The sequence below is a fragment of the Geotrypetes seraphini genome, chromosome 2 (assembly GCF_902459505.1).
Source record: "Geotrypetes seraphini chromosome 2, aGeoSer1.1, whole genome shotgun sequence".
In the NCBI taxonomy this organism is placed as follows: domain Eukaryota; kingdom Metazoa; phylum Chordata; class Amphibia; order Gymnophiona; family Dermophiidae; genus Geotrypetes; species Geotrypetes seraphini.
Genome location: NC_047085.1, coordinates 394,089,536 through 394,106,036, shown reverse-complemented (window position 1 = coordinate 394,106,036; position 16,501 = coordinate 394,089,536). Strand labels below are relative to the sequence as shown.

At 41.4% G+C, this 16,501-nt stretch overlaps 1 protein-coding gene across 9 annotated transcripts in view; it reads left to right on the top strand.

Moving 5' to 3' along the window:
- STK31 (serine/threonine kinase 31) overlaps positions 1-16,501 on the top strand; it is a 620,303-nt gene that overhangs the window by 522,475 nt on the left and 81,327 nt on the right. For all 9 annotated transcript variants that reach the window (XM_033930854.1, XM_033930858.1, XM_033930859.1 and 6 more), the window contains one exon: positions 10,518-10,643. In XM_033930854.1, the coding sequence (XP_033786745.1) occupies positions 10,518-10,643 (126 nt within the window). The remainder of the gene's footprint in view (positions 1-10,517; positions 10,644-16,501) is intronic.

Here is a 16,501-nt window from a genome sequence, read left to right as displayed (position 1 = left end):
ACAAAGTTTTGAATACTTATATAACACAAAACAATCCTTTTCAAGCCCACAATATTGGAGAGACATGTTGCTTTTCTACCACAAATATAAAGGAAAACAAAGAAATGGGTTAGATTCATATGAATCCTAATCATTCCCTACTATATGAAGCTCTGACATCATACCATATTCTCAGTAATGAATCATTAAAAACAAAAGAAAAACAACAAAAAAGAAGAAAGAGAAGAAAAACAAAAGACAAACTCACTTCTGTTCTCGAACTAGCAAAAATTGTTGCAATTGTATGGGATCCCAAAAGACATATTCAATGTCTTGTATTTTAACAAGACATTTGCATGGAAATTTTAGATAAAAGGATGCCTCAAGAGCTAAAACTCTTATTCTCAATTTCAAAAATCCTTTCCTTCTTAATTGCGTAGCTCTTGAGACATCATGAAAAATTCTTACTAAATCTCCACAAAATTTAGTCAATCTATTTTTAAAGTAAAGCTTCTTTATCAACATTTTGTCTGTCTCACTCATGCATGTTATTACCATGGTGGACCTGCTCTGGATAACATCCTGAGTGTCTTCCAAAAACTCTGTCAGGTTTATTTCATCTGTTACCAGGTAGTCCACCTCATGGACGGATTTCTTTTTCTTTTGCAGAATATAATAAGAATTATTTATTGGGAAACTTTCCGCATTGGGTAATCCCAGTATTTCTTTAAAATATTTCCTTAACAATACTTCTGAAGATAACAAATGAGTCACTGGGAAATTAACCAAGCGGAGATTCCTCGCCCTATGTATATTTTCCAACATTTCCATTTTGGAATGTAACACCATAGAATCCTTAACAGCAGATACTGAGACAGTTTTCAATGTATTACTTTGAGATTCAACCACTCCTAATCTTTTATCCAAACTACTTAAATTAGAATCCACATTCTCAAACTTTTGAGCAACAGAATTTGAGTAATCCAATATTTGTTTCATTGATTCTCTGAGAAGCCCTTCAACTCTAGATATACCTAACCACAAATGTTTAAGGGTAATATCTTGTTTTTCCACTGCTTGTGGTTGCTCTTTTACTACACCTGTAAATTCAGGTAGTTTAGGTATTTCAGTAAAAACCAATTTACTTGTCTGAGTAGATGGTACCACAAAACCAGTAGAAATAGCGAGAGTTTTAATCCCGCTACCTCCAGATACTGGATGAAGAGGGGGTGTCCTTTCGAGGGGTCTTAACGATGCTCCGGATATGGGAGAATTCGAATCAAGTAAAGTTTGTACTGCAGTTTCTGTGGGAAATGTCAAGTGTCTGTCCATAGGACCAGAAACAGCAGGTGTTGAGCGCTTAGGCTTAATTTTTCTCTTACCCATAATGTCAAATTAAAGTTATACAACCTGGCCTCCCGCTCCCCGGCTCCACGGTGGGGAGTAGAGAACATTAGGGAGAGGCCCTTGTGACAAACCTACTCCAAGCCCAAGGTTTATCATAGGAAAATATAGAATATCACACAAACCCCGGTGCAGAAGGGCAGATCAGGTCAGAGCCCATGACAGTAATATAGCTGACTACCCTATGAGCAGTGAAGATGAGTTTGACACAGAATGGCAGGACGGACAAGAACCTGTATCCATACTCCCCACTCAGACCCACACACATAATCTCATTCACACCTGAAAACCCCACCCCAACCCCCCTTCATTTCTTTCTGTGAACAACGTTCTCTACCCCCCATTCCCAAAACTCCTTGCCATATTCTCAAGCCCACCTGCGAGGGAGCCCCCACTCCCCCTGAGAGTCATAGTCCCTCATTACAACAAAAACAAAGGAAAAACTCAAGGTGGGATCCAGAGACGTCCTGTGATTCCAAGTCAAAAGCGTTGCAAGAGAAAGGTAGTATATAGCATGAGAACAGCAAAAGAGATAAGGTTGTTCAATCCATAAGCTCAACATAGTCCAAACTTTAAAGATACCTGTGTTATCCGAGACAAACATGGCCACGCATAGCAAGACCAAATGCACCTTTAAGGCCGCCAGAGCCATAGTCCATGATTTCTACAGCGGAGTTCCTTCTGATTGAGGAGCTGATTAGTATCTAATGTAGAAAACACATCTAGAGAAAACAGTCCATTGTAAAGGGCAATTGATGAATCTCCATCACCAGGACAATTTGGCCACGAAAGTATGGGTCTCATCCGCTGTATGTAGGGTGATCAAACTCAGAGCTTGGCGGGAAAGATCAGGGTGAACTGATCTCCTTTGTTGTGCAAGTCTGTACAATACGGCGTCAGCTTTCTCTGCTCTGTCACTTTCACAAAGTAATCATTAAAAAGGAGCAACTTTACACTGTTGTAATCCAGAGGCCTTGATTTCTGATAGATCCGGAGAATATGCTCCTTTTCCCTCCAATTGCTGTATTGCATTATGGTTGTGCGAGGTTTCCGCTCTTCCTGCTGTCTGGGTCCAATCCGGTGCACTCATTTGCAGTTGAATCACATGCCCTATTGCAGTCCCAGTTTCTTCGGAAGCCATTTGGTAAAGATGTTGTACAAATCTCTATCCTTTACTGTCTCAGGCAATCCAACTATCCGAAGGTTGTTTCTGTGCCTTCTATTCTTGATCCTCAAATTGAGCCTGCATTGTCATATTTTCTTTCCGTTATGCCGTCAACTGCACCTCCAGGCTGTTACATGTGTCCTCATGCATAGCCACTCACTGTTACACCTCTGAAAAGAGCCAGGTATGGGACTTTTCATGCATTTCATCCACAGCAGACTGCAACTTGTTTAGGTGATCTGCTAGGGTCGCCAAGATTGATCTGGTGATCTCCTGGATCTAGTCTCCTGCAGGTACGGTGAAAGATGCATGTTGTTCTGCCATTTTTGCTGGCATTAAGATGGGCCTCTGGCAGCTTTTATGGGCATACCAAAGAGTTATATGCTGCCCGGTTCGCTGCTGCCACGGTAGGGTTCAGTCTCTTCTTCTCCGGATGCAAATGGGAACTAAATCAACGAGGCCTACTGTCTTCAGCCTCCTGTGCCGTGGTTCCTGGAGACTGAGTCAACTGAAAGCGATTTGAATATCAAGATCTGTGCTACACTAAGGAGACTGGACTGATGATATTATTTTTATTTTAAAAAAATTTTTCTTGTTAAGTAATATATTAGTATGTTAATAAATGTTTACTATAGTGCTATAGTTAGATTGTGAGCCTTTTTGAACAGAGAGGAAAGTTTTAAGCACCTAGTGTTAACGTCTTTTTTTGACAATAATTGTAAAGTAAAGCAGTATATTAAATAAATTAAACATACATACATTCATATATAGCTGATTTTTGTTGGGGTGAGTGCGGAGCTCCACTCGTTCACATCTGTTCAGGCAGGATGCATCACATGACCCACACAGAATTAATTTTCTTCTTAATGGCTAACTCTCCCTCCATCCCATTATATTCAACTAGAGAGTACCACATTTTATTTATTTAAAAATTTATAGCCTCCATATCCAATTTTTCTTCTTTTTATTTTTATATATATATTAAAAAAAGACACTTTTCCTTGTTTTTGTTGAAGCCGTTTTTGACGACAGGGCCTTTGCCTCAGTTTTCGGGGTTTGATTTGTCTGAGGCAGTTTTTCCTCCCATGTCCCACCCATTAACTGGCTTCAAAAGGTGTGACAGGTGCCAGCGCACTATTTCACTAACTGACCCACATAAGTGGTGTATTTATTGCCTTGGCCCAGGCCATTTCATGGATCTGGTACGCGCTGTTTGATGCTTCAGAAGCATTCCATAAAAAGCCGCTTGTTACAACAAAGACTTCTCTTCAGTACCATGGATACATCACAGGTACCTTCGACACCATCCAAACCATCGACGTCAAAAGCATCGCCATCATCTGTGGTACCAGCTTTCATCTTAGCTTCCATCTCAGTGTCCATCTCAAGTCTAATCGTACCGGCCAAACAGAGACCATTAATGCGGCTCGCTTCAACTTTGAGGGGTGCAGCTTCATCTATGTCATCCCCTCCGGAGCGAGCCGTGGCACCGTTGATACCGGCATCCAAGCCACAGGTGTCGGTGCAGGCTTTTAAAGAGAAGCTCGATGTTCTCTTTCAATTGGAGTCTGGGGATATGTTCCAACTTGTCAACCCCATGTTTGCTCCTCCGGTACCGGCCAGCCTGAGCGTTGACCCATGCGAGATGCAGATACCACCACTGCCTCATTGATACCACGTCAATCTCGGCACCAATCATCGTCATCGAGCCATGCTTCTAGACTCCGTTCTTAAAGGTACCAATCTCCTTCCTCAAAGAATCGATCTTCAAGCCTCATTCTTCTGAGACTCACTCCAGTCATTTCAGGCATTTGTCTCCACGTCTTATATCCCCTCAGTCAGATGCATAAAGACATGGCTGTAAAATTGGAGGCAGATTCCAAGTATTCAGCGGAGTTTCTTGAGATCATAGACTACAAACATTCTCCTAAGGAGCTTCTCAAACTTCCTTTTACATGGTATCCTGAAAGAAACACTTCGTAAGAATTGGGAGTCCCTTTATTCTGTTTCAGCTGCTCCTAGGAAGCTGGATTCTCAATACAAAATGATTCCCATTCTTGGTTTTGATAAGCATCAGCTTTCACATCAATCTCTCATGGTTGAATCCACTTTCAAAAAATCTGCTCCTTCTAAAGTCTACACCACAGTTACTCCAGGCCGGGCTGGTCAAATGATGGACAGATTTGGGAGACATCTCTACCAGAATTCCATTCTGGCTAATAGTCATCAATTACAATTTCTATTTTACCTGTTATCTCAAATATTTGGTAAAGCAAATACCAAACTATTACAAGTAACTTCCATCGGCTAAGAAGTCAGAATTCCAGCATTTGTTTAATACTTTTACTCAACTTTGGCAGCATATGGTAAAATCCGCATACGATGTCTTTGAGCTGTCTTCCCAAGTTTCGACAATGTCTGTGGCCATGAGGAAGCTTGCATGGCAAAGGATAGCAGATATGGACACTAATCTCCAGGATCGCTTAGCTAATATCCCCTGCCTTGGAGATTACCTTTTTGGAGACACTATTGAAAATTAAACTAAAAAAAACTTTCAGAGCAAAAGTCCTTTAATTCACTGCTCAGGGCTAAGACTAAATCCTCTACCTCCAAGTCTTTCAAACCATTTGCTTCATATCAGAGGTGTTATACACCAAAGTCTACTCCTCTTTCCAGGCCGCAGCAAAAAAATTAGCATCAACAGCATCCTCAAAAGCCCCAGAAGTCTGCTAATCCTGTAAAATCAGCCTTTTTGACCAACTACTCGAGTGCATAATCTCAATCCAGATAACTCTGCCTCTTCCTCTCCCCATTGGAGGTTGTCTAATGCATTACCATCATCGTTGGCAACTAATCACCTCCAATATCTGGGTTCTCAATATTATTTGAGAAGGATATTCTCTTAATTTCCTTGATATTCCTCCAGATCATCCTCCAAGTTTCCTTCCAACCCTCTCCAGAAAGTCGAATCCCTGCTCATTCTCAGTGACCAGCAGGACGCAGGGTTTTATTCCTGGTATTTCCTCGTCCCGAAGAAGATGGGAGGTCTTTGACTGATATTGGACCTCAGAGCTCTCAACAAATTTCTTGTCAAACAGAAATTTTGGATGCTGTCTCTGGCGTCCCTGTACACCCCCCCCCCTTCCTATTAGATCAAAACGATTGGTTATGCTCTCTGGATCTCAAGGAGGCTTTCACTCACATTCCCATTCACCCAGCCTCTCACAAGTTTCTCAGTTCAGGTGGGAAATCATCATTACCAATACAAGGTTCTGCCCTTTCATCTCACATCATCTCCCAGAGTATTCACCAAGTATTTGGTGGTGGTGGCAGCAGTCTTGAGAGCTCAGGTTTCCAAGTTTTCCCTATCTAGACAATTGTCTCACCAAAGATCCTTCATCTCAAGGTGTTATTCTAGTGACACAACAGACTATATTGTTCCTGCAACATTTGGAATTTTAAATCAGCTTCCCCAAATCTTAATTGCAGCCTTCTCAGACTCTTCAGTTCATTGGAGCCCTCCTAGATATTGTTCAACTCAGGGCGTTCCTTCCTCAACAACATCAAGATGCTTTGATACAGCTTTACCATCAAGTGACCCTCCTTCTTTCATTCTCAGCAAGGCACATGATGTTCCTTCTAGGTCACTTGGCTTCTATAGTTCACGTGACTCCTTTTGCCAGACTTTACCTACGGACCCCTCAGTGGTCGTAGGCTATCGATCTGCTTTCCCAACACTTTACAGTAACATCTTCTCTACGGCAATCTCTTCAGTGGTGGATGCTATCTTCCAGTCTTTCCAGAGGTGTACTGTTTCAAACGCCCCCTCACCAGAAGGTTCTCATAACAGATTCATCAATCTACTTTTGGGGAGCTCACCTGGATGGTCTCTGTACTTAGGGTCATTGGTCCACCACAGATAGTCGCCATCACATAAATCTGGAACTCAGAGCGATTTTCAGTGCTCTCAAGACTTTTCTGTATCTTCTTCAAGATCAAGTCATTCTCATTCGTAAAGACAATCCAGTAGCCATGTACTACATAAACAAGCATGGAGGAACAGGGTCTCTTCTCCTTTGCCAGGAAGCTCAGAAGATTTGGGAGTGTGCAATTATTCACATTTTTCTGAAAGCTGTTTACATTCAAGGAGAGAAAAAGTCATTGGCAGAAAAACTAAGCTGCATCCTGCAACCTCACGAATGGGCGCTTAACTCAACAGCTCTCCATCAAATATTTTCTCAATAGGAGAACCCCTCAGATACACCTTTTGTGTCTCCCCTCAACAAGCTGCCTCAGTTCTGTTCCAGACTGTACTCTCCTCATTGCCTGGAGGCAGATGCTTTTTTCCAAGACTAGACAAACAAGTTCCTCTATGCGTTTCCTCCATTTCTACTTATTCTCAGGATGCTTGTCAAACTGAAACACGAATTAGCCGCCATGATTCTGATAGCTCCTCGGTGGCCCAGACAACCATGGTTCTCCCTTCTCGGGCTGACTTCACCTAACCTTCAGTTTTCTCATCCTATCAGGGACATCTTGGCTGTTTCCAGAAATCCAGCCACAAGACAATGTTATTCTAAAAAATGGACTCTGTTTTCTGCTTGGTGCAATCTTCATCATTAGGAGCCACAATCTACCTCCTTATCTTTGATTTTGGATTATCTTTTCCATTTATCCCAGTCTGGCCTCAAATCCACCTCTATTAGATTCCATCTTGGTGCAGTAGCTGCTTTTCATCAACCATTAGATGAAAACCTCTCTCTGTTCATCCTGTGGTTTCCAAATTCATGAAAGGACTGTTCACTGTTAAACCACCTCCAGTGGTTTGGGATCTTAATGTTGTACTTGCTCAACTAATGAAACCTCCATTTGAACCAATGTCTTTGGCTCATCTTAAATACCTCACTTGGAAAGTACTGTATAAAACCTGTTAGGTAAGTAACTGTGCTTTACTTACCATAACAGGTGTTATCCAGCGACAGCAGGCAGCTATTCTCACATCCCTCCCACCTCCTCTGGTTGGCTTCTTAGCTTGCTTACGGAACTGAGGTACTGCGAGTTGGCGTCGGGCGGGAAAACACTCGTACTTGCGTGGTGCAGGCAGTCACAAAATTTCTAAAAGCTTAGTGATAATAAACTTTTACCACTGTCCGTTTCTGGCTCTGTGGATGACATCACCCATATGTGAGAATATCTGCCTGCTGTCTCCGGATAACACCTTACGGTAAGTAACTGTGCTTTGCTGACCTTTCTTCTTTTGCTGTCCCTGCCCTTCACTAGCTTCACACTTCCTTCTCCATAGTCCCCAGCTTTCTCATTTTTTTAACCCCCATCATTGCATCGCTCTGAGTCATAGGCTGCCACTGTTTTACTAGCTTTCTAGTAATACAAATATATAATTTATCTTGAAAATCAAATGTGGTACTGAAAGATTTGAGTGTGACCAAAGTAAAGCTGATTCTTCAGAGGCATAAGCAGCATAAAATCTGATTTACTCTTTTGAGATCTTGCCAGGTACTTGTGACCTGGATTGGCCACTGTTAGAAACAGGACATTGGGCTTGATGGACCTTCATTCTGTCCCACTATGGTGATGCTTGTGTTATGTTTTGATATTGCTGTATCTTTCCACTCATGCAGGCTGTTGTGTTGGCTATTGTCTTATGTTTTCTGCTAGCTTGCTATATAACATAGAGCAGTTTCAGTATGGCAGCCATCCGAATTCTGCAGAGAACTGTTATTGGTGCCTTGCTGAGTGGTACAGAATTCTCTCACCTTACAATATTTTATTTTTTGTATTTATTTACCATATTTCTATGTCACTTATATCAAAGTGACTCACAAAGCAAAATACATAACTAAACACAAGGCCAAATAATAGATGCCCTTTTGCTGGTCCTGTCAGATTGAAAAAGAATACAATAGGGAATATTCCTTGCTTTAATCACCTTTTTATTAGCTCCTAATATAATCAGAACCAACTTGGCCATTTATGTGCTTTTGCCCCTTTTTTTCCTTTATAAAATAAAAATCACTTTTTAAAATGGTTTTCTTCAATGTTCAGACTTTATAGATAGCATAGAAAAAAGAGAAACCAGAATAAAGTTTTAGAAAATTTATGGGTGTCAACATTAGGGGGAAGTCACTTTTGGCTCCATGATGTAACCTCGCCTTGAGTATTACATTCAATTCAGGTTGTCATGTCTCGAAAATGATATAGAAGAGTGCCCAAAATAATAAAGGGGATGGAACCCCACTCATGTGAAGACAGGCTAAAGAGGTTAAGTCTCTTCAGCTAGGAAAAGATAGCTCTGGGGAGTTATGATTGAGGTCTATAAAATCCTGAGTGGTGTAGAACAGATGAAAGTGAATCAAAAAATTTTTTTTTATTCTCAAACATTATGAAGAGCAGGGGACTCTTAATGAAATTGTTTGGTTGAAATAACCATCTACTCAGGCTATCTACCTGCCTCCTAATACTTCCATATATTCATCAGTTCTTAATTCTATTTCTGGGGAGTTCAGAAAAAAAATCTCTCACACAAGTGTGGTTAAAAATAGTCAAAACCTTGAGAAGCGTTTCTGCATCCGCCAACGTAATGGGATGTCAGAAAGGCTTCCCCAATATAGGTGATTGGCCATTTTATTGACATCATTAATTAAGTCATTATTAAACATATGTAGTTGGTACATCTTCCAGTCACAATCCATTTACAAATTGAAGTCACATGGTTTCTGAATTTTACTTTGCTAGTAATTTCCTTAGCAACAGTGACTTAACTCATCACATGCTAACTCATCAATATTTGCCCTAATTATGGAAGTGGAAGAAAGCTATGTTCTTATAAACAGATGTGTTTTTCTCTCTAAACTGTCTAAACAACTACTGGAAGAAAAATATGTTTTTATAAACAAATGTGTTAGTGTGACTTTTAGCCCACTTTTATGGAACCATTGTTATGGCCTCAGCATCTTGTTTCAGACATTAAACCAAAATATTTTGTTCTATAAAGGAAAAATATGTACTCTGCGAGCTGCTGTTTATACTTTGCTGTGTATGTGAAGGATTTCTATTATTCAGCTACATTTTCATATAATATTAGTGTCTTTTAAAGCCTTAACTAAAAGTGTATCTAATACATATTGGTTATGCCCCCCCCCCCCCCTTATATTCTCCACAATACAACTATCCTTATCAAAATCACATGGAAATGCCTTTAAAACCAATAGGAGGAGTATTTTTTCATTCAAAGAATAGTTAAGCTTTGGAATTTGTTTTGTCATAAGATATATTAGTGGTTAGCATAGCTAAGTTTAAAAAAAGGTTTGCATAGGTTCCTGGAAGAAAGTCCACAAGCTGCTGTTGAGACAGACATGGAGGAAGCCACTGCTTGCCCTGGGATCAGTAGCATGGAATGTTACTACTATTTGAGTTTCTACCAGCTAATGTTGACCACTGCGGAAACAGGATACTGGGCTGGATTGACCATTGGTCTGACTCATGTTTATTCCTATGTTATATACTCTTGGCTGCAGTACCAGGATTGGCCAAAAGGTGACAATATTCTATTACAATAGGTTCTGAGTTTCTGGCAACTGACTACTGTACAGGAACATTTAGAAGCAGATTGTTTATAAGTTGTCATGAAAGTAGTGTTGGTGAGAATAAAAGTGCATTATAGAGCTGCTCTGTAATTATTCATCATTTGTTATGAGAAATCTCTATTATGAAAGAGCTGAAGACTGGCTATTAGGAGAATGTAGCAGAAAGTTAGGGAAGTATTTCTTTTTGCTCTGTTGCTGGTTTTTTTAGCTCTTTGACAGCAAATCCTTGACTTGTAGGAACTAATAAATAAAGGTGATAACTTGAAAAGTTCTTTTTCTAAGCACTTATAGTGGTCTAGCTTTTAAGTTACTGTAAAAACAACAAAAAAGTTATCTTGGAAGTTGACGTATTTTATATATTTTAGGCTTCTGGTGGACTCCTGTCAATGAGTTTGGAGCGTGACCTCTTCGATGGAGAGCCCATGAAAGAACTCAGCAGTAAACGCCCTTTAGTATGCTCAGATATCCAGGGTCAGAAGGTTTTGTTGAAGGTAAATACTGTTTTCTGTTACTCAAGTGACATAGTTCATTGTTTTCATTCTGATTGCAAGTAGAACCAATTGTATATTTCTTATTGTCTGCTTCGGACCATTCCCAACAAGTGGGTAAATGCCCTCTTACCAGTAGATGGGTAGACCAAGAATTACTAGTGATATCTCATGTGTGGCCCTGAGCCACTCAGTATTTTTCAGTCTTCTCTGCAGATAGATGAGTATCTGTACAGTCCTGATGCTGGTCCTTTGATTGTTTTAAAAAAAGAAGAAACATTTGGCTGTCAGTATCTTTATTTCTTGGAGTAGAACAAAAATGACAAAAGAAAAAAACCTAGTCAGCTTCTCTTTGCCTGTCTTCCATGGAGGTTACTGTATATGCTTGAATATAAACCGGGATTTTTGGGGGGACCCGGTTTATATTCGGGTCATCCCCCAGTGACCACCCGAAACCCTCCTGGACTTCCTGCAGGCCTGCCTTAGACCGGGACAGGAGGGGATCCCTCCTGCCCTGACCAGCACTAATAATTACCTCCTTCCCTCCCTCGCGTACCTGTTCCCTGGTGGTCCAGCGTGTATCCTGCACTGAAATCCTCCCGAAGATTGTAAATGTAGCCAGGCCAGCACGCAGGAGTAAGCTTTTTGTGCTGCCGGCCGGCCCTGCACTGCTCCTTGATAGGTTGCTGCAAGTTCTCGTGGCATTTGTGGTTCTTGTGGCAGCCTATCAAGGAGCGGTGCAGGGCCAGCCAGCAGCATGAAAAGCTCGATCCTGCGTGCTGGCCCGGGTGCGCCGCTGGCTACTACCTTTACAAAGGAGGATTTCAGCGCGGGATACACACTGGACCACCAAGGAACAGGTATGCGAAGGAGGATGGTAATTATTAGTGTCGTCCGGGTCAGGAGACGGGAGGGATCCCTCTTGTCTCGGCCTACCAGTAGGTGGTTTAAGTTAAAGGGAAGGGTTAATCTGCTGGCTGGGTTAGAGGGCAGAGGGGAGTATGGGACAATTAAGCCATTGTGACATCACTGATGAGGATGGCTCTTTTTAGGGGGAAGAGGGTACAGGGAAGGAAGGTGGGACAGTGTTCAGAGCCTGGCAGGGAGGGGAGCTTGGTTCACAGCCTGGTAGGGAATGGGACTGAGTGCAGGGCAGGGAGGGAGGGGGGCTGAGTGCAGAACCTGTCAGGGCAGGTCACTTGAATATTAAGCCACCCGACTTATATTCGAGTCAACCATTTTTATTTTTTTTTTCCTCCTTTTGGGGGGGGGGAATGAGGGTCTCAACTTATATTCGGATCGACTTATATTCAAGTATATACAGTATATATTTTGTGGTTTGCAAGCCCTGGGGTGCACACTCAACATGGCGGATCCTTGCTTTCACTCGACTTTCCTGAATTGCTGTGTGCCTCGGCCCTGGGTTTCTTGAGAGTCCCCTGGGTGGGAGCATAGCAACTGACAAACATTTATTTACTGGTTGTTCTTCCAGAGTTGGGGTTCTTGCCCTGTCAAGGAATGTTCACAACTAGCTGAGGTGGAGGTATGCGAGGGCTGGTCTCTGACAAGTACCTAGATAATGGCAACTCCCTCAGGGAAAGCATGCTACTGCACAGCTTGTTCAGCATGGCACTTGGTGTCTCCCAGTATTGGCTTGTGCTGCATTGGACATAGCAGAAAAACATCAAATCAGAATCCACTCTTTCGCAGATGACTTACAACTCTACCTCCTACTAGGCCGATACCGAGATGTACAAATCAAAAATCTCCAGTCTTGTTTAACTGAAATAAAGACTTGGATGACCAGGAACAAGTTACAGTTAAATGAGTCCAAGACAGAACTTCTCTGGATCCAAAAAGATCTTTGTGTATACCCCTGTCCGTCCTTTTCCTGGGGCACAAACACCCTTACACACAAGGATAACATCCGCAGCCTAGGAATAACTCTTGATTTAAACTTATCAATGACAGATCACATATCCAAACTAGTATCTTCCTCCTCCTCCTCCTACCTCTGCCAGCTAAAAACCATATGTGCCATTACCTTGCGGTTCAAGGCGGATTACATAAGAATTGTCATGATGTTATGACATATATGGGCGGATTACATAAGAATTGTCATGAAATTAGGTAATACATAATGGTTATTTGAACATTTTAGATTTGATAAGGAGTAGATAGTATAGTAGGTGAAGCTTGGGATCTGGTCGTGTTAAATAAGTTTTATGTATTTTTTGAAGAGTAGGGTTTTTGTTTCTTTTTTGAAGTTTTTGTAGTCTGTGGTTGAAGACAGCAGATTGGTGAGTTGTCTGTCTAGTTTTGCTACTCTGGTGGCCATTAGGTTGTCATATAGTTTTCTTTGTTTGACATTTTTGGTTGGCGGGTATGTGAATAGTGAGTGGGTTCTCCTGTGTCTGGTTGAGGTGGATTGAGTTAGTCGGTTGGTCCAGTAGGTTGGGTTGTCTCCGTTTATATCTTTAAATAGTAGGCAGTAGAATTTGAAGTATACTCTTGCTTGTATTGGGAGCCAGTGTGAGTCGTGGTATGCCTTTGTGATGTGGTTGTATTTTTTCATCAAATAGATGAGTCTTAGGGCTGTATTTTGTATTGTTTGTAGTTGTTTTATCATGGTCGCTGGGCAGGGGAGGTATAGTATGTTGCATTAGTCTGTTAGTCCAAGGATTAGAGATTGTACCAAAAGTTGGAATTGTTTCCTGTTGGAGAATTTTCGAATTTGTTTTAGATTTCTCATGGTTGCAAATGATGTTTTTATTATTTTGTTGATTTGTGGTTGCATGGTACAGCCTCTGTCAATCAGTACTCCAAGAAGTTTTAGCGTGGGTTGAATGGGGTATGAAGTCGAGTTTATTACTAGGTTTGTTAAGGTTGGGGTTTTGCTGTTTTCTAGGAGGATGAAGTTTGTTTTGTCGGAGTTAAGTTTTAGTTTGTGTTTTGTCATCCATGTTGCTACTGTTTCGAGTGTTCTGTGTATTGTGCCTATCATGGTAGGCGCTGGATGGTCGAAGGGGAGGAGAATGGTGATGTCATCTGCATAGCTGTAGGAGGTTAGGCCATGTTTATCTAGGAGCTGAGGGAGGCTAAGTATAGGTTGAAGAGTATGGGAGACAGAGGTAATCCTTGGGGTACTCCGCAGGGGTTGGACCATGGTTCTTATTTTTCTTTGTTTGTTTTAACCCTTTAAGTTCTGTATTGTAGGAAGCCTTTAAACCATGATAGTACCTTGCCTGAGATTCCTATGGAGTCTAGTGTTCGTAGGAAGATATCATGGTCTACCAGGTCGAAGGCTACGGAGAGGTCTAGTTGTATGATCGGTATTTTCTTGCCTATGCTGAGGTGTTGTCTAGCTGTGTCCATGAGTGTTCCTAGTAGGGTCTCAGTGCTGTAGTTGGTTCTGAAACCAGACTCTGTGGGATGGAGTAAGTTGTGATTTTCTAGGTATAAGGTTAGGATTTTAGCTACGAGGCCTTCCATTAGCTTGACATACAGTGGGATTGAGGCTATGGGTCTGTAGTTGAATGGTTGGTCCGTTGTTCCCTTGGGGTCTTTTAGTATCGGAGTTATGATGATTTCACTGAGGTCTTGTGGGAAAAGTCCATCTTTGAGTAAAGTTTGTATCCATTGTAGTAGCAGGGAATGGAATAGTGTACTGGAGGTTCTCAAAAGGTATATAGGGGGCAGTGGTTAAGATCACAGGCTGCGTGGCTGTATTTATTATATAGTTTGTTGAAGTCTGACCATTGTATGGGTGAGAAGTGGGACCAGGTTCTGTCTGCTGCAACTGATTCTTTCTCTGTGGGGGGATTTGAGATCTCTTCTAGGTGCGTAGGAATTCCATTGATCGTGGCTCTGATAGTTGCGATATTGTTTTTGAAGAATGTGGCTAAGAGGGTGGCTGAAGGAGGGGGGGTTGCTGTTGGTTAGATAGGGTGTGGGGTCTGTTAGATCTTTTAGTAACTGGAATAGCTTTTTTGTGTCTTGGGGTCCTTCTCCTATTTGTTTTGTGTCTTTCTTTTTTTTCAGTTTTTGTTTGTATTTTTGGTCCAGTATTCTCCATGCTGTTTTTGTGGATTCTTGGCTACCTTTTCTTCATTTTCTTTCTAGTTATCTGCATTGCCTTTTGAGTAGAAGTAGTTCGTTGTCAAACCATTTGTCTGATTTTCTGTGGATTCTAATTTTGGGTTTTTCTGGGGCTAGCTCATCCAGGGTTGCTGTACTTAGATGGCTCCATTGTGAGATGAAATCTTTGGGAGTGTAGTCTTGGATTATGGTGTCTGCCTTTGTCCAGAATATGGTGGTGGTCGATATATTTGCGTGAGTTGTAAGTTATTTTTTGTGTGATTGGTATGCTTTTGTTATTGGTTCAGTTGATTTCAAAGGAGTAAGTGTAGTGATCTGACCAGAGGGAACGGTTCCGTTTGACGTTTGGATCTCTGGTTGTGTGGGTTATTGGGACATGTAGGCTGCAATGTCGAGTTAGTATCCTTTTTTATGCGTTGCTTGAGGGTCTAAAATTTTGTATGAAGGCCTCGAGGTATGATAGTTTGCAAGATTGGTTTTCGAGGTGGAGGTTGAGGTTTCTTAGGATTAAGTTGTAGGTTGTTGTTAGTGAGTTTCAGTATATAAATTCTTCAGATACAGTGGTGCCTCACACAACGAACTTAATTCGTTCCAGGAGCAAGTTTGTTATGCGAAAAGTTAGTTATGTGAAACGCGTTAAGCGCAGTGACTAACGACTGCCTGCAGTGCCTGCGCGGAAGGATGCAATACATCGGCAGCGATCGTGGAAGCTCGGGCGACTTCGTTGTGTGAAATGAAGTTCGTTGTATGAATCATGAAATGAAGTTCGTTGTGTGCAGCGTTCGCTGTGCGAGGCGTTCTTTATGCGAGGCACCACTGTATTGGTTTTGCTGTGTTCTAGTTACCTAGAGTTATGTAGCAGAGCATGCATGTTAGTGTTCTTTTGAATGATATGCTTGAAAGTTGACAGGCTAGTAAATCCATGTGTGGGTTGGTTGTTTTGTCTTGTATTTTTAGGTTTATGGTGTTTCTAGCTATGATGGCAATACCTCCTCCTCTATTTTCTCTGCAGACCATTGTTATCTTGTGGCTCTTAGGGCAAACTTCTGTTATTCTGGGGTCTGAGTCAGAAGTAAGCCAGGTCTCTGTGAGGAAAAGGCACTTCATTTTGCTTTTCTGGCCATGATGGCTCTCTGCTTAGGTTCCCTTTCATATATGATCTTTTATACATAAGAGCTCCAACATACAAGTCTTTCATTCTTTTCTAGTATATGATTGTTCTTCTAGGGCAGGGGTGGCCACACTTTTTTGGTTTGCTTGCTACTTTTAAAATGACCAAGTCAAAATGATATACCAACAATAAAATTTTTAAAAACACAAAGCACACTGTATGCAGAGAAAATGTTAATTATCATTTATATATATATTTATATTATCCTCTCCGATGTCAGAATTTGTCCGGGGGGGGGGGGGGCAAGGGGGGGAAGGCTTGTATGCGCCTGGCGTTGGGGAAGCAGGGAGAACAGAATGCAAAGGCAAAGCGATTGACCTTTTGGGCACCCCTGTTCTAGGGTATCATTATTTTATTTATATATTTCAACTGTTCTTGTGGACTTTGAGTTCATCAAGTTATTTTGTTTTTCAATTGTAGTACATTTGGATTGTGTAGCTTTTCTACATATCTTCTATTCTAGGACTAGCAAGGTATGTATTTCCTCGAGCTTCTCCCGTATAGTGTTTCTTCCCTTTGTCTTTTCACTCATATTTATATATTCTCTTCCAGCGAGAGTAAACGCACCATTCTTTGCTGTAGCATTTTTCCA